The following is a 19,382-nucleotide window of genomic DNA, read 5'->3' on the forward strand; positions in this document are numbered from 1 at the left end:
AAAAAGTCAAAAACTCTTTGAGATCTGTTTCTTTTCCTTCTGAATGTGGTTGCCCGGAGTGGCAGCTGAAAATTCTCCATCTATGTAGAACATCTGGAAATGGTCGATCTGTTCGCACAGTTATTTAAACTGTTAGCTGGAAATCAAGTTTCTATTCTTAAAAGCCTTTCAATGTCGAGCTGGAACTCAGCGATCTGTTCTTATAAAATTTTGTCAGCCCTGGTAGATAACTTGCATAAAATCAATCGCTTGGTAAGTCGTACCTGTTCCAAAAGTTTTTTTTACATCCTAGCTGGAAAAATGTTACTGTTCTGAAGTAAAAATTTCTCCCCTGGAAAACGAGGAACTGCTTTTAATTTCGGGAAAATCCTTCCAGCTGGCAAATCTGCTTCTGAGGAAATCAAAGAAGACAATTTCTAGCAAATCAGTAGATCTTTTAAAATCTTAAAGTTTTAATAAACGAGAGCTTTTACAAGGAATCTAAGAGTATAATGTATCCACTAAGATATTATTTACGAATCATTGGGTCATAATACAGATAATAGCGAGTACAGAAATCATCAGAACGGAACTTTTTATTCTGTTTCTTGGGGTATGCCGGCCATTCTGTAGCAATGTTCAATCTTTTGAACATTTAGTTTAATCCAATACTTGATGCTGATTGTTAGTTCAATCCAATCCTCATACTTGATTCTATCCCAATACTTAGTGATTTTGAATCAAAAATAAAATGTATCATAGAAGAACTAGACAAACAAGCTCCTTTTAAATATAAAACGGTTAGAGGTAATAATATGCCTTTTATAAATAGAGATATGAGAAAAGCCATCATGATAAGATCCAAACTCAAGAATCTGTACTATAGAAATAAAACACAAAAAAACAAAACAAAATACAACAGACAAAAAAATTTTTGCTTATCGCTATTGAGGAGGACTAAGAAGAAAGACTACTTTGCCAACCTTAAAGATTCCAACATAACTGATAACAAAAAGTTTTGGAAAACTGTACAACCATTGTTTTCAAATAAAGGTTCAAACAATAAGAGTTATACCTTAGTGGATAAAGAAAATATCATAAATGACGAGAAACAGATAGCTCAAATATTCAATGACTATTATGGCCAAATAATATCAAAACTAGACTTGCCTGAGCCTCCCTATGTTGCATTTGACGAAACAAATAATCATACTGAAGTTTGTATTCAGAAAAATAGACAACACCCAAGTGTCACTGAAATCAAGAAAACTGAGTATCTAAATAAATTTTCTTTTATACCAACAACGAAAGAGGAAGTAGGGAAATTCATTAATTAGTTCAAGGAAAATCACAGCCAAGCTCAGATATTCCAGTGAAAATCATAAAGGATAATTGTGATATGTTTTCCGAGTTTTTGTGCTCAGAAATAAATGCGTCATTCGAGTCAAACTCTTTTCCAAAAGAATTGAAACTTGCTGATATAACACCTGTGTTTAAGAGAAAAGGTTCAAAGAATGACAAGAGCAACTTCAGACCGGTGAGTATTCTCCCAGTTCTGTCAAAAATTTATGAAAAAGTTTGGATATAGAAAAGGGATGAGTACACAAACTCCACTTTTAGTCATGACTGAAATTTGGAAGAAAGCTACAGATGAAAAGAAAAAGTTTGCAGCGCTACTCATTGACTTATCAAAAGCTTTCGACTGCATCTCACACGAACTATTGATTGCTAAACTTGAAGCATACGGATTTTCAAGGAGTGCCTTAGGTCTCATAGCAGCCTATCTATCAGATAGAAAGCAAAGAACGAAAATTGGCGACCATTACAGTACCTGGCATAATGTTAAAGTATGTGTTCCCCAAGGATCCATTCTAGGGCCACTACTATTTAACATCTACATGAGAGATTTGTTCTACTTTCTTGAAAATAGAAATGTACTGAATTATGCAGACGATACAACACCTTTTGTGATAGCTGATTCTTGGGAACAGGTTGGCGAGGAGCTCTCGAATGGAGCTGCTATCATCTTTGAGTGGATAATCCAAAATCAAATGAAAGGAAATGCAGACAAGTCTGAGTTGATAGCTAACAATACCAGCAAAGAAATCTTCATTACTATACAGAATGAACGCATCTTTAACAGCAAATTTAATTTTAACTTTTGACAACTGTCTGACTTTTGAGCCACATATTAACACGATTTATAAGAAAGCTAGCCAGAAAATCAGTGCACTTGCGAGGGTAGCACCGTACATGAATCAAAAGAAAAAGCAAAGGCTCATGAATGCCTTCAATTCAATTACTGTTCGCTTGTCTGGATGTTTCATGTTCGCAGGCTAGATCAAAAAATAAATCACCTCCACGAAAGATGTTTGAGGATAGTGTATTCTGATCATACATCTACTTTTGAGCAGCTTTTAGAGAAAGACGGTGCCATCAAATTCCACCATAAAAATCTTCAGTTGTTAGCAATAGAACTTTTCAAATGCAAAAATAACATATCAGATCTAACTAAAGAAATTTTCAAACATGATGAAAATATCAAAGTAAATCGCAAAACACCTTACTTCAGATCAAGAGAAATAAACTCTGTTTTTCACGGTTCAGAGTCACTTTCATTTTTAGGGCCAAAAGTTTGGGAATTAATTCCGGATGAGTATAGAGATATAGCTGATCTTAGTATTTTTAAGGAAAAGATTAAGCAGTGGAGGCCTACATCATGCCAGTGTAGAAACTGCCGGACCTATATTGACGGTGTCGGCTTTTTGTAATCACCTTACAAATTGTAAAGTAGCGTTGACTTTTATTAGCCTTTGTTGCTACCTGTTCGTCAACTTGAAATAAACTATTACATACATACATACATAGTCAAATCCCATGATTCAGAGGGTATTGGGTCATTACCAGTTAAAGTCAGGGTCAGAGTATAGGGCCGAAGACCCTCTTCGGCGCACATTTACCCAGTGACTATAGAAAGAAAGTCAAAAGATACAAGGTGAGTGAAGTGAAGGATAGAAAGATAGAAGTATTTTCTCTTTCCTGTCTTTCACTTCACCTTGTTTCTTTTGACTTTCACAACGAGGAAGTTTATACTAGGGAGATAATAATTACCCGTCTAGGAAGATTGAAAAAATTTCCCGGAAAGATTGAATAAAATATGAAGATTGAATGAAATATGAGGATTGAATGAAATATGAGGATTGAATGAAATATGAGGATTGAATGAAATATGGGGATTGGATTGAACTAAATATCCGCATCAAGGATTGGATTGAACTAACTATTCAAAAGATTGAATATTGCTACAGAATGGCCGGTATTTGGGGAGTTACCTTTACATTTTTGAAAAAAAGAAACTTTTCAAATGTTTTGACCCCAAAGTCTATTTTTCGCTACTGCTAGAAATTCGAAAGTTTAAAGTGACATCCAAAATTCGATCGTTTGGAGCCCGAAAACTAGCCTAGAAGTTTAAGCTAGTTTGATTCAGTCACTAGGATAAATCTGATGGTTAAGTTGGGTATTTTCCCACTTAATCATGTGGCTTAAGCTAACATGATTAAAAGAACGTGTAGCGAAACGCTGAATAGTCCAAAACTACTCATATAAGTTGTGTATGAAAAGATATGGTTACATGTTTATGTTTTCTTTTGTAAAAAATAATTTCATCTCCCACAGCAAATCTTTTGTATTTCCTGATCCGCCTATCCTCGCTCTTTTGTTCTCTCATACATGCCCTCGACCATGTATTAGTGGATTAGAAAATGCGTGAAAAATACAAAAGATTCAACGATTTTTCTCCTGTGTTGCTTTGAGAAATACAATATTTTTCTGAAAAGAAAAAATTAACGTGTAACCATCTCTTTTCATCCAAAAATTATATGAATAGTTTGGGCTATTCATCCTTTTATGAAAAAGTTACATTAATCCAGTTAGGTTAGCTTAAGCCGTCAGTGGAAAAACCCCGGGGGTACTTAGGCAAATGGAGGGTACGGTATGTGCCGCCCTTAAGGGTACCTTATTTGGACTTCCAAAGTCCCGCTAAGGGTCAGAGAAATCAGAAAATCAAATTTCAGTCCCACTATAAAGGGTTGGAAAAATAGAAAAAAATTAAACTTTTTACCCCCTGAAAGATCGAAATTTGGTCAAGATTGGTCAAAATTGTCCCACTAAGGGTCGTAAAATTCCCAAAATTTTCCTTTGTTTTCTCCTTTTTAGTCCCGGTAAGGGTCCAAAGTGAAACACCCGTTGTGATTAACTAGCTTAAGGGCTCTGGTCATAGTGAAAAATCAATTTCAGAATTTGAAGATAAACCTTATGTTTTTGCTTCTTTGACATATTTAAGAACAAACTGCTTTTGAAAAAATGAATTTAAGTAATTACATTATGATGAGTACCTTATCGGGGAAAACTTTGTCGGGGAAAATTTTCGTCGGTTAAAATTTTCGTCGGGGAAAAATTCGTCACTTGCTGGTAGTTGGTAGACACATTAAAGCCGGGGAAAATTTTCGTCGGGGAAAATATTCGTCACTTGTCCAAAATTTCGTCACTTTTCCCCGACGAAGTTTTCCCCGATAAGGTAATTAAGGAATAAGTGTGACATGGACCTTAATAAAACGTCATAAAGACGCTATTCATATACTTTTCACAAAAATAGCCTAATCTCCTTGGGGAAATCATTTTATTGTTTCAAACTATTTTTAAGTTAATCCACTTAACTGTGAATATGATAATCATAGCTCATAGTTATGGTTGGTTTTTGGTGTCAATATTCATCAAATGGGATTTTCCATTCATCAAATGTAATTTTTCATTCATCAAATGCAATTTAATTCATGATCCAGGCAATGTAATTTTTCATTCATCAAAAGTAATCTCATTCATTAAGGAACTTTTTCATTCATCAAAACAACTAATTATTGTTCATCAAAAAATAAAGTCAAAATGTGAACTAGCTCTGTGGCCAACTCACTTCTCTCCAGAAACATCTCGCGCGTCGGGTCTGTCTGGTCTGGCTTTCTATCATAATATTTCTACTCCTTCGTGGAGTATATATGAGATCAGGATAATTAAAAAGTAAGCTTACATCGTTACATACCAAACTTAGTCTGCTATTTTAAGCTAGAGGAAGCAGAAGAAGAGCAAAGTGTAGGATCCCTGCACTGGCTATCCAAAACAAGTAACAACCACCCTGACCAACCACCCAGCAGACCAGCTATAAGCCAGCTAGAAAGCGAGTCACGATTGTCAACGTTACTGGGTCTATCATTATGTACTTGATTGCTTTAGTCCAATCATATCACAGCATTGAATCCGATTACTTAATATTATAAATTTACATTGACAACCCTGGTGTCATTGAAGACGCACCCAGTGGTGGAGCGCAGGACAGTTTTTGTAACTACGTAATTTTACAGACCAGAATTATAAATCGCAGCACGGTCTTTCTAAATCACCGCGCGTCTATTAGGTTAGCTCGGATAATGAATACGAACGAAAGTTGTCTGATGAATGAAAAAATTTCTGATGAATATAAAATTACATTCGATGAATGAATAATTACATTTGATGAATAAAGTTTTTCATTTGATGAATAAAGTTTTTCGTTTGATGAATAAAGTTTAAGATTTGATGAATTAAATTTGTTTGATGAATATTGGCACCAAAAACCAACCATACATAGTCAGGTTGCTGGACAATTTTTTTAGATATCTTAGTGCAAAGAATCTAAAATCTTTTGGAACTTGTTATATAACATCAAAGGGTTCAGAAAATTTTTACTGGCCATTTTATACCCCCCTCCTTTACTCGTACTCGTTTTCAGGCCTTTTTAAGATTTTGTGACGTCATCAGGGTGGTCAACCTAAAGTGAAATTTTAACCTCCACAAATATGGTCATATTATACATCGTTGGGTCGGTAATTTGATAAAGATTTCAAAAGAGGTTTTTCTCATAGGGTAAAAATCAAGTGAAAAAGAATTATTAATGCAGAAAGTGAGCAATATTACGTCATAGTCAATTTTTGCTTACAAAATCACATAATATAAACCATAGGTCATGTTATACATTGTTGGATCGGAAATTTGATGTAGATCTCAAAAAAGGGTGAAAATCAAGTGAAAAAGAGTTATTCTTGAATAGCACAGACCAAGACGTTATATTTGGAAGTCACGGGTGTTTATTTTTTCTCATGGCTGCCGAATTTACGGTACGGCAATTCAGATTATTGATCAAAGAAAAGGAATCATCAGTTATTGAAGAAATTGATTTTTATTTTCTTCATTTTCAGAACTTGTTTGAATGTTTTCTTTTTGATAATATTCCACTCATGTTTATCTTTTCAACAAGCGTTAAACGACTATTCAATTCGGTTCTCTCAAAAGTTACAGCCTCTTTTGTCTCCGCTGCAGATTATATATTATATATTTAATATGTTATATAATCTCGCCTATTCTTAACCCTTTCACTCCCAAAAAGAAATTCAAAAGTTTTGCACAGGCGTCTTGTGTCAGCCTATTTTATGCTCTTTCTAATGGTACGAGCTACGAGAGTCCCGGAAACATCTTAATTCCGGAGATATAGCCCGGTTAATTTTGGTTCCGGAGGGACACGCTCTGCGGGTCTCAGGGACCATTCATCCAATTCCCAAATGACACTTTAAGTTCTCCTCTGAGAGTCAAACTCATCTAGTTAATTACTAATTATATGTCGTTATGACGTTTTAAAATGTGAGAAAAATGCAAAAACATGCTGTGTATAAGATTTTGAATATCGACACAGAAATATCTAAACTTCAACCTCAAAAAATCCACCGTGCCACCACGTGCCACCAAAAGATTTTAATACCACAGTAGAGCTACGAGACTCGCATCTAATATATGTCAATCTCAGTTCTTCTCGGAGAAATATTGGAAAAATATTCTCAATTTAAAATTTCGTGTCATTATAAGCATTTTGTTTGATTTTACTCGTCTGATGATGTTTTTCTCACACCAGATTTCATAAATGTATCCGTTTGGTATTATAGCATTTATTTCGTTCAAACTTTCGGCCAGCATAAGTACGAATAGAAAAAGTTAGAGAACGTTTTTTCAAAATCAGAGTCCTTTGAGCCGCCATGACAGTTGTCCTTTGCGGACAAAGCCTGTACATCGATTGTTTTCTGAAACAATAGAAAGACAATACTTCGCTCTCCACCGTTTCATTTGATGTTTATCCAGTCTCTATAATATAACTAGCCATAACTTTCATTAAGGTGCCGACGCAGCAAAACGAACACGTAGAGTTGAATTTGCGTTCAAAAGGAATGATCTTAGCCCTACAGTAATTTTTGTTAAGAGTGACCTCTCATCTGAGACAAAATCCTTTCAAATGCTTGCTAACAAATGTGTCAAGGGAGTGAGTGATTTACAGTCTACTTAAAGTGACATCCGTGCCTTGTCTTACACGTTTTTTATAAGAACAATTTCATAAGAATACGAGGCTGAAATTTGGCCAAAACCTAAGAACAAATTAAGAAGAATCTGAACCTCAGATTTCAGAAGTTACTGAGGAGTACATGTTTCCATTTTAATTAATATTGACATTTAAGGCTGAAAGACTCATATAAATTTAAGAGCAGCCCAGCCAGAATCATATGACTTACTGGTTTTTCCTATAAAATGCGTATATATCTGAAGATACAGTTCTTCGTATGTTATTTTACTAATGTACACGTTTAGCAACATGACTGTTCGAATACTTTGAGTAGAGTAATATTTTTAACCTATGAAGAGCGCTTAATAACTACTTGTGGTATAAAAAGGGAATTTCCCAGAAAAGGGTATTTCTTTAGATTCATTTAACTCTCCAGGGATAAGAAAAAGACAAACTGACATTTCAAAATGAGTAATCAGATCAAAATAACTCCGGAAAAGTCTTTTTGATGATGATAAAACAATAGAGAGACCGTAAGATAAGAATGCTACCGTTAAGCAGAACTAAAATACTGAAAAACGCGCGCAAAATTATGAGATGTTTGCCCAACTTCCTTATGCGTGAAGCTACGAATGCCATTCTCAGAAGCTTTAGGCTTCCTCCGATCAACGATGTAAAAATAATAGATAACCAACTATCTCTAGAAGGCACTTCTCCCAAGAGAACAACCATTGTTTTCCTATTGAAATGAGCACTCTATTAAAAAGCTCTGTGTGCAGTGCGTGTTATGCTTTTACCTAGATTATGACACACTTTTTGACATCCACTGAATTGATAGAAATTTGAATTGTTAATTACTGCAAATTTTGGAATTTTTTTCAAAAGATAAAGGTACCAATCTTTAGACAAATTGACTACGGATCGGCCTGATACCACTTAATCTTCACCTGGATAAATAAACGCTCATAAAATGCTGTTATCTGAAAATATATGTGTGATTTAAAATGCGATATCTCACGTATGAAAAGTGCATGAAGGTTGCATGATACAAAATAAACAGATAAATGTTTATAGAACAATAATATCTAATTAAAAAATTCCTTCTGTGAGGCTGCCTATAGGAAAATACACTTTTTCTAACCCAAATTTTGGAAAAATATACATCACGTGATCGATTCTGTCCAATAGAAGATTGCAAATGAAGCAAGTTTTTATTCAACTGCACTTTTTACGATGCAAAATGTCATTAATATTTTTACAACCGTAACACGGATGTTTTTTGAGAATCAAGGCAAGTTGGTTATCTATTATTTTTACATCGTTGCTCCGATGCCAACAAATCCATGCTCCTACATCGAGCAGATCCTTTCGGGAAAGGTGACACCTTGGATTTTTGTTTCAATTTTCGACCTAGTTTTACTTTGACCACCCTGGATTCTTGACCTCATTTTACTGACCAGATTTTTACACTCGAAAAACCAGACCTCCTGGATTTTTTATTACCCAAACTACCACGGATTTCATTTCATTGTTTCGCAACTTTTTAAAACTTCTTTTACATCAGATTCGTGGACAAGAAAGCAACATGCCAAAAAAAAAGAAGAATTACAAGTTTGTACCTTTTGACGATCATGTGAAGGGAAAAAGAACAAGAAATGGAAATGATACAGTTAATTATTCATCTCAGAAAAACACAGACGCTGGTGCGACAGCTGAATCTGAATCAAAACATACAAAATCACTAACCGAAAGTGACGAAGCGACGAGCGACACAAAAGTTTTTGTCCAAAATCAAAAAAAGCTACAAAATAGATCGCAAAACGGCGTTGACACAGCCCAAGTTCTAACTCCGAGAACAGCATTCATAAATGAACAAGCGAATGATGATACAAAAATGCCCGCCGAAATCCAAGTAGATCTACAGAAAGCTATGCAAACACTCTCAATTTCAACACCATTCCAAAATGATGAAGGGAGTAGACCATTGAAAAATGACCAAAAAAGATACATCCAAAAACAAAACCATGAAAATGTAAGAAACAGCGAGGCCTGGGAAGGAGAGTCGTTTCTGAAACAACAAAAGCTTACTCTTGTGTGTTGGGTTGCTCGATTTTCACTTTTTCAGCTGGCCAAAATGGACAAGAATGAAAAAACATCAAGATCATGGGATATTACTAACTTGGCGAATCATTTACTTTCCTCCGAAGAGTCATCTTCTACCAGTGAAGATTGCATTGGAAGTAGCCATCAAAACCAAGATCAAACCGACATTGAGTATGCATATAATTATACTAATGTTTGTTGTCAGAAATGTAAAATGTGTCTTAATTGCACCATTAAAAAACATAAACTACGTAGCAAAGGCAAGAAGTACACAAATGATTTGGCATCTCTATTTAAGGCCAAGGTAGATGGGAACGTTAATAATATCTGTTCAAAAACAATGAAAAAGATGGCTTTTCGTATGATCCTACGCTTTCGAAATTTAACATCCCATCCTACTCCAGAGCATCTTGAAGATATTAAAGAAGGAGTATTCAACGGGAAAGATTTTGGTATATCTGACTGTTATAAATCATGGGAAGATATCACGCGAGCCTTTATACATGCAGTGGAGTTTGTTCTGAACGACATCCAAGAACATATCTCATCAAATACGAAGGAAGAAAAAGTTGCCATGATGAAATTCGCCTGCGAAGATACAACAGATACAACTATGCTTAACTGTAGATATTCGTCTTATATCGAAGACATTAAAGAGCTAGAAGGAATTCGTACAGTCATCCAAACTTTGGAAAAAACAGATAAGAAAATTGATACATTATGTCAAAGATCTGAGCAGAAAAGCTTAAAGTTTGAAGCAAACATCGCCTTTGAAAAGCATGACGGAGAGGTTAAATTGTTCTGCGAAACGGCTCAAAAGTTAAACACTGTTTTTTTAAGTTCTGCAAAAAAAAGACTCGATGGCCAAATACAAACTTCCATATATAAATATAAACGTGTAATTTTACCATCAGCCACAGATAAGACAAGGGTGAGAGTTGGTTTTACAATAAAATCAAGTGAAAAAATTCTTGAAAAGTATGGGAATCAACCCAACTCAAGCATCGACCTACTTGATTTATCAAAATCAGACTATCATATAAAAAAATCACCTGCTATATTGCTTTGGGAACAATTAACTAAATCTCTAATCGAACTTTGTAAAGAATATCTCAAGTTAGACATCGAAGTTGAGGGACCAGATAAATGGCAACTAGGATCGCTCATCATTCAAGTCTCGTTGTCAAAGATGGATGGGAGTGACTGGTTACCCTCCGAATTATCACAAATCGATTCTTTATTGTCTCAAATGGGAAAGACTGTCGAAAGTTTATTTCCTTTCCAATGCAGTTGTACTTGTTCGAGAGAAGATAAATCACTAAGAACACTTAATGAAGAAATTGATGAATTACAAGGATGTACTGAAGTCAAGGTTGGTTTCCTTGTCGAAGGAAAATTTGAAAAACAATATGATATTGGTGAAGTAATTAAAGACGTTAAGGATAATACACATCTCAGTATCAAACGTGAGTTTTTTAATTAAAGTTAAATCATCGTGATTTATCTTTCGTTTTTAATTTCTTTTTTAGGAATTTGTTGAAATGTTTGCCCGGAATGTTACACGATTCACCCTTGTATTATTATTTTCAGAAGAAGTCCGGGGCTGAAAAGTAAAGACAGACATTTTATCATATTTGAATTCTCTGAGTCTTCTGGCTTTAATAATTTAGCATTTATTTTTTATCCTTTTTTTAGGTATTTGTTTTAATACACCTAAGGAATCTAAGATCGATTATGTCAAGTCGGAATGTTTGTTAATTGACGCTGAAAAGAGTTTAGGGGAAGATTTCAGCATACCAGGTGAGCTTATCACAAAACGACTTAAAAATTACAATACCGTTCCAATACAGTGTGTACCATAAAAAGCAGACAAATCTTTATATTTAAGTAAAATCCTCAAAACTTATTATCTAAACTGGGCTTGAATTGAATTAGGATTACAATTCTCTGTTCAATCAATAGATTTTCAGTGCCCGAGATAATTGATTAGTTTTTGGAGATTGAAATCCAAAAATTTCGCCGAGATAATGAGGGTATATAAAAACTTCTCCACTTTTTTTATTAGACACACTGTATGTCGTCAGGTTCTGCAATTCATACCGATTACACTGCGCTACCCATCCCCTGTAGTTAAGGTTTTTTTGAATTGTTATCGCAGCAAAGGTAGTCTTAATCGATTCTCCCCTACAGATGTAAACCCAACCTTCTGTTAGAGGGAATCGATTAACAATATTTTTGTCGATAATAATTCAGAACATAAACGAAACAAAAACTCAAAATCACTTATACGAATTCTTTAATAAACGTAATGGATCTTTCCTTTGTTGTTTTCTCTTCCTTTTTTCTTCGTTTTTGTTATCTTTACCTGTCAGAGCAATAAATGTTGAGTCGAGGTCGTTTATTTTAGGGGGTGCTTAATGAAAAGTTTTCCATCAGGGAGAAGCGTTTAAAAGAAGGGGGCGTTTATTCGAAGTAATACGTCATCCTAAAACATCTTATACATTATACATTGATTAATACCGCACAACTTCCTCCAAATCAGCTTTTATTCTACATTTTTAAGAAGTAACTTCCTTGAGAGGAGTGGTGGAAGACTTTGGCGAAACAGTAAAAGCAGATGTTTTATGTACGGATGAAAAGAAAGAACCGTGCGTCGTGGAACCTACCTCCGTCAGTAAAGAAGAAAACGCGAAACTTTACCAAGATCAGAAGCTTTTTGAAACAAAAGCAAACCAAGAAGGTACTCCTCTATTCTCTTATAAAGTCTGTCTCAATTTCAACATTTGTAGTGTAGACAAAGAAAGGCTGTAAAATTCGATATAATTCAAATAGAACAGTGGTTTTGGGCTCGTTAAAAGATAAAGATTAATGAGTGAAATATTTTTGTCAAACAATTTGAATTTAAAAAGCAATACTCTGTCATCTTGCGAATCTCACTATACTAAATGAGTTTATGAAAAATGTGTAACGCAAGATGGTAGCTGAACTGTTATTCTCATATTTTGCCAGGGGATTGATTCGAGTATGAAAGAGGGATTTTGACGGTAAATTGCCTAAAAATGCTTCGGTATTTCGGTATTTACCCATAAAACTTCGATATTTCGGTAAGTTTAAAATCCTTCTGAAACTGTCCTTCTTCATAGAGAAACTTCCAAAAATCGTCTGCGGCGCTGAACTTCCTTAAAACTACACCCCTGTTTTGTAACATTATCAGTTTTGCCATAGTTTATCACCTTAACCCCCAAAAGTAGCGTGGAGGCAGAGGTTCAGAGGGCCAATAGGCTACGCCAGTGGCGACGTCTTTGTGGAGCTCTAAAGAGATAAAAGGCATGGGCGCTGAAGCCACCTTTGATTATAGTCTATCCAGTCTTTTGTATTAGTTAGAGTAGAATTTGATAAAAATCCCAAACGATTATCTAAAGCAAAATTGACAGACAAAACCACAATAGAGGTCTTTTAAGTTAGCACAAATTTTTCTGATATACTTGATAATATAATAGAACAACAGAATAACGTATAATGCAGTATATAATACGATTTGCAAACACCGTAGTATAAACAGGACTGCACACGCAATCAAAAGAAAGAGCCGACAATCTCCCTTTATACAGAAAACTATAAATACGGGATAGTCGTATACGACAAAAAAAAGGACGGGGAAGATTTTTACCATCGGCACAACCTCGTGTAGCTATGGAAGCCACCTACGCTTGCTGTGCTCGCTGCGGTGGCAATTATTATTTTCATTTACTTCTTTCTTGGAACTTGGAAATAATGTACAAAATAAAAGTTCCTCGTTATAATTAAACAAAAGAGTACGCTACGTACATATAACAGGGGGCATTCAAAAAGCACGTTCGTTATTCACTCTGTAACGATGTCTTCAGACGGCCAAACATATTCAAAAGAATGTCACATAAAAACATATTATAAAAGTATGAAATTTTTATGTATTTGCGACTGTTGTAAGGATCAGGGTGCAGTTGAATATTCAGAGGGGATTTGAGAACGTACAAATTTATATTTCGAAAAAACTTTGGACCCCTCCCCCCATTTATTCGGAACCTTAGAGTTGGTACCCGGGAGTATGTGATGATAAGAAACATTACATAAACCTTTCGAGATTACGAACCCTTTTCAAAGGCTGATCCTAGGGCCAAAACTCGTCAAATAACATTCAAGTAAGAATGCCCTGATGCACTTTCCCAAATTTTGAAATTTTGAATCTCCTTTCTTTTTAAGCCAATCGCGATATCGATTGTAAAGAATCTGACATTGCATTTGACAAATCGAAACAATTATTATTTGAAAAGAATTTTGCCGAAGAATCCTCCATACCAGGTGAGTGGATTGTAAATTATCCCAAATTATAATATGTCCCCTTCCTAAAGTCTGTGTAAAAAGGTGTCCAGTGTTTTTGGACCTACCCCGGTGGGGTGGAGGTCCTATAAATTATCCTTTGTCCGTTCGTTCGTCCGTTCGTCCGTTCGTTCGTTCGTTCGTTATTAGCTTTCCTCGAGATTGGCTCATTAGTTTTTTCTGATTTTTTGCACAAAGATGTGTAACTATAAACCCTCGAATGTGACGGAGCCCGATTTTCGAAAAAAAAATTTTTTGGGCAAATTTGGGCCAAAAAACGGCTAAAAGACGGCTAATAAACGGGTTTTTTGGACTTTGTGAAAAATTGGATCATTAACTTTTTCTGAATTTTTGCATGAAAGTAGGGTACCATCATAGGTAAAAGATGGCTCAAGCAGATTTTTGCAAAAAAATTTTGTTGGCTCAAAAAACGCATGTTTATCTATAAGAATCACTATTAATAAGCATTCATCAATGTTCTTAGCCAAATTACTCAATTATTTTATGAGATAGATGGTTTTTTTGCTCACGAAGTCTTGAATATGAAAGAATATTTCAAGAGCATGAAATTTTGGTTTCTAAACGTTTTTTTATAAGAAACAAACGACTAATTTTAATAGATAATCACTATTTGTGTTCTGAATGATTGTTTAATGGTCACGCTCACGTAGATATCAATTATATATGTGTTAAATGCATAACCAGGTAGGTCCTTAAAAGTATCACTTGTTATTTTTTACCATAACCTTCCAATCATTTGTCGTATAAAGTTTTGCTGTAGTTGGAAAGATATTTGATACAGCATACAGATATTCTTTTCCACTTTTTTGTTTTTCAAAATTCGTTTAAGAAACTTCAGAAGCAGCCGGCGAAGAGATTTTTTAGAAATATGTGTTCTTACCTTCTAGGAGACCAAATTTTATGACTTTTCAATTTTTTATACAAATGATGTGTTCTGATTTCTAGGAAACCTTTATCACACTATTTGTCTCCCTAAACTTATCACTAATTTATGGTTTGATGTGTTCTCAAATCTAAGAAAAACAGTTCACCAAGTTAACTTGTAAGATATTTGTTTTTCTCCACGAAAGATGTGTTTTGAAAATTTCTAGGGTTATTAGGCAACAAGATTACATCAATTTTTTCTTGATTATACCCCTGTCTCCATAAAAGATGTGTTATGAAGCTTTCTAGTGTTACCTAGACAACAACAACACGTTAGATGACTTTGGTTATATCCCTGTCTCGTCAGAACACATCATAATTTCTAGACATTTCTAGCTGATTAATTTTCGAAGACCTGATCAGAACAGATCAAAATTTCGAGCTGAAATATGCTCTCAGACCACATCGGAAAAAAAAAACGCCTTGCCGGCTGCTTCCGGAACTTCTTGTAGAATATAATTACCATTTTCACAAAATTTCAATCTTAGATGAGCAACACTGTGAAATTTGTTTTTTTTAAATACTAAATCCGTTGGATCAGGTGCCCTTATCGGTACCCAAAGTAGCATTCTTTATAGTGACTGTCAAGCTATTCAGGTAAGATTCTTTACCAGTGACTGTCAAGATACCTAGGTAATATTCTTTACCAGTGACTGTAAAGATACCTAGGTAAGATTCTTTACCAGTGATCCTAAAAATACTTCGGTGAGATCGTTTACCAGTGACTGTCAAGCTACTTAGATAACATTATTTACTAGTGACTGTCAAGCTACTTAGGTAAGATCCTTTACCAGTGACTATTCTCAACTTCAGTTCAGCTACAATCTGACAATGTCTGTCTGTGTGTGTGTGTGTGTGTGTCTGTCTGTCACAAAAACTTTAGGGCAGCCTGTAGACTTCAAAAATGCTTGGATTTGGCTGAAATTTTGCACACTTGTTCCTTGGGTGAATATCTGGGGGAGTTTTTTTCCTTTTTTGAAAATATCTTTTACAGTCCAATTCTGGAAAAAAAAGTCAAAGTGATGAAGCGGGTTCATATTCCTCTTGTTCCTGCGTTTGCCTGTACAGCGCATAAGAGTCAAGGGCAAACACTTTCAAAAGTTGTGGTCGACCTTGTTCCTTCAAAAGGGATGAAAAATGTTGACATCAGTTTTTCATACGTTCCCTTGAGCAGAGTTCGGACATTGAACGATCTCACAATATTGAGACCATTTGATATGTCAGTTATGCTAAAACGACTTAGTCCAGATTGTCATGACATGATGAATGATTTTAGAGAAAGGGACATGTGTAGAAGCTTCAGTGATACCTAAATATTTCCACCTCTAGTCAATTTGACTGATATCTTATTTATTTCTGTATGAAATATTTAGAGAATTTTCACGCTAAATGGGATCATTGTTTTTATTCTCGATTCGAATTTATGGTGGAGATTTTTTGTTTAATTCGAAAAGAAATCCGCGTTTGTAGATACAAATTTGAATTAGAGAAAATTTTTGGAGCTGAAAGTCCGTTTAGGCTGTTATTTTTAAAGGTCTTGCGAGTTCTTGCACCCTATTATTTGAGCATCTACAATCGGGCCTTCGAATTAGTTGGGGAAATACTGAAGTTGAGCCCAGTGCGTTGCGCACGTTACTATTAAGATACGTAGGTAAGATTCTTTACCAGTGACTGTCAAGATACTTAGGTAACATTCTTTACCAGTGACTGTAAAGATACCTAGGTAAGATTCTTTACTAGTGAAAGGAGATATACGTAGTACGTAGGTAATATTCTTTACCAGTGACAGTCAAAATACCTAGGTAACATTCTTTACCAGTAACAATCAAGATACCTAGGTAAGATTCTTTACCAGTGACTGTCAAGATGTGTAGGTAAGATTCTTTACCAGTGACTGTCAAGCTACTTAGGTAAGATTCTTTACCAGTGACAGTCAAGAAACCTAGGTAAGATTCTTTACCAGTGACAGTCAAGATACGTAGGTAAGATTCTTTACCAGTGATCGTCAAGATACTTAGGTAACATTCTTTACCAGTGACAATCAAGATACCTAGGTAAGATTCTTTACCAGTGACTGTAAAGATACCTAGGTAAGATTCTTTACCAGTGACTGTCAAGCTACTTAGGAAACATTCTTTACCAGTGACTATCAAAATACCTAGGTAACATTCTTTACCAGTGACTGTCAAGATACCTAGGTAAGATTCTTTACTAGTGACTGACTTTCAAGATACTTAGGTAAGATTCTTTACCAGTGGCAGTCAAGGAACCTACGTAAGATTTTTTACCAGTGACTGTCAAGATACCTAGGTAAGATTCTTTACCAGTGACAGTCAAGGAACTTTGGTAAGATTCTTTACCAGTAACTGTCAAGCTACTTAGGTAAGATTCTTTACCAGTGCCTGTCCCGGGGGGGGGGGGTACCAGGTTTGCGGGGTGACGGGTATGTCCGAGCCGAAAATCGAAAATTGACCCTTTGAGAGACAAAATTTTGGTGATTTTGGTACCCTTTGAGAGACTTTTTCCTAAATTTTGGTCCATTTTTTCCAAATTTTGGTTTGATTTTCACCAAATTTTGGTCAAAATCTCTGGAAATCGTGACCCTTTGAGAGAGAAATTTTTGATTTTCGTGATTTTGGGACCCTTTCAGAGACTAACTTTTGAATTTGTACCCCTTTGAGAGACTTTTGAGGAATGAGAAAAGGTACCCTTATGGCTAGCACATACCCGGCACCCATTTTGCCTAAGTACCCCCCCCCCCCGGGTGCCTGTCAAGATAGTTAGGTAACATTCTTTACCAGTAACTGTCAAGATTCCTAGTTAAGATTCTTTACTAGTGACTGTTAAGATACCTAGGTAACATTCTTTACCAGTAACCGTCAAGATACTTCGGTACGATTCTTTACCAGTGACTGTTAAGATACCTAGGTAACATTCTTTACCAGTGACTGTCAAGGAACCTAGGTAAGATTCTTTACCAGTGACTGTCAAGCTGCTTAAGTATTTTGAGTAAAACCACTCTTACGTAAAATTCTTTACCAGCTTTTTTACTGGTAAAGGAGGCTACCGCGAGTACCGATGAGTGCACCTGATCCAATCCGTCAAAAGATATTTAAAAAGTGTTAACTGACCCTTTAAATGTGTGTTTTTGCGAAGCGAATATACACGAGCGAAGCAGTTTTGCTATCGTGCATATGTACCTTTAAACCTCACCTACGCTGGGGAGCGCAAATGAAAAATTACTATATATATCCAATCTTTCAAACGCAGAAATGATTGAGAAAGCCGTCCGCCCTTCCTTAGATTAAACCTAGAATCGCGGCGGAGAAACCTGGAATTACGGATGGTTAAATTCGTTTTTTTCAAAAAGTGTCGCCTCGTGCGTTTAGATATACCAATTCTTAAAAGCTACGGAGATAATACACGTGGTTACCGGTACTAGATAAGCCTTTTTTTTTATCTCCTTAAGGTTTAAATTAGGAAATCTAAAGAAGAGATCGGAAAATCAGCGCGGTCTGGAAGCGTTCAAGAAGCGTTCAAATGGCGCTCATTTTTCAAGAAGTCATTGCATTGACTCGAGCAAAGACTTTCGAAGGGCTTTCGAACTTTTTCAAATTCGAATGTTGACAACAAACATTTATTCATGATATCCATGACGTAATCTTTCGCGCCGCGTGATTACATAACTTTTCACATCCGCCATTATTGGTGGCAAAAAAATGTAAACAAATCGAAAGTCAAGGGGAAAAGATGCACAGATTTCGATGAATTCGACCGAACTAGTAATACTCTGCTTTGACCTGACTTATCTTTTCCTGACATTTTCTGCTACCTCGTACAATACCCAGGTCAATACTCTTCAGGATCTTTGAAGGCTTTGGAAGCCTATAAGTATGTTGTTAGTGGTCTAGTGTACGATGTGAAAGTAAAAACAATTTCTGACAATAATTTTCTTGTGGCTGGTCGAATAAGGCATGTACAGAGTCAATTTTCTAAAACTGCAAACCATGCTTGGGTTGAAATAGAGACAGAAGGTGAAATCATAAATGCCCATTGTACTTGTATGGCTGGACTAGGAGAGGCATATTCCCATGTTGGAGCCTTAATGTTTTACCTCTACTTAACCGCTGAACACAACAAGAGAACTCGTGTAGGCCTAGATGCATGCACATCAAAGAGTCTTATTATGGGAATCTGCTATCCACAGAAAAACAGATTCAAAAGTGATGCAACAACCTACGGATGTGAAAATGAAAAAATTAATCCCTCGTATCTTGAAGTATATCTTAAACATGAGCATAAAGATGTTAAGATAACAGAGTCCGGTCTAATCAGAAGTTGTGATTTCCCATTTCTCGGTGCTACACCAGATGGCCTTTTGAATTGCTCATGTTGTGATAAAAATTATGTCATTGAAATAAAATGTCCTTTCAAATGTAAGGAAAAATCTCCGGCTGACCTAGCAAAATCTGATGTAAATTTCTGTATGATGTACAATGATTCTGATACAAAATACTACTTAAAACGAGATCATGCGTATTACTACCAAATTCAATTGCAAATGTTGCTGTCCAAACGCGAG

At 35.5% G+C, this 19,382-nt stretch overlaps 1 protein-coding gene and 1 long non-coding RNA gene across 2 annotated transcripts; one reads left to right on the plus strand and one right to left on the minus strand.

Moving 5' to 3' along the window:
- The first annotated feature begins 6,120 nt into the window (after positions 1-6,120).
- LOC136804576 (uncharacterized) lies at positions 6,121-9,755 on the plus strand. The gene is made up of 2 exons (XR_010846280.1): positions 6,121-6,185; positions 8,958-9,755. It is a non-coding gene; the product is annotated as an uncharacterized lncRNA (long non-coding RNA).
- Positions 9,756-16,536: 6,781 nt separating this feature from the next.
- On the minus strand, positions 16,537-18,454 carry LOC136803901 (seminal vesicle major clotting proteins-like). The gene is made up of 3 exons (XM_067060627.1): positions 18,436-18,454; positions 17,653-17,748; positions 16,537-16,982 (listed from the first exon to the last, which is right to left on the minus strand). Exons 1-3 carry the CDS (start codon positions 18,452-18,454, stop codon positions 16,537-16,539), a joined length of 561 nt encoding a protein of 186 aa, XP_066916728.1.
- Positions 18,455-19,382: the final 928 nt, after the last annotated feature.

Source organism: Clytia hemisphaerica, unplaced genomic scaffold, assembly GCF_902728285.1.
Source record: "Clytia hemisphaerica strain Z4C2 unplaced genomic scaffold, Clytia hemisphaerica genome assembly, whole genome shotgun sequence".
Taxonomy (NCBI): domain Eukaryota; kingdom Metazoa; phylum Cnidaria; class Hydrozoa; order Leptothecata; family Clytiidae; genus Clytia; species Clytia hemisphaerica.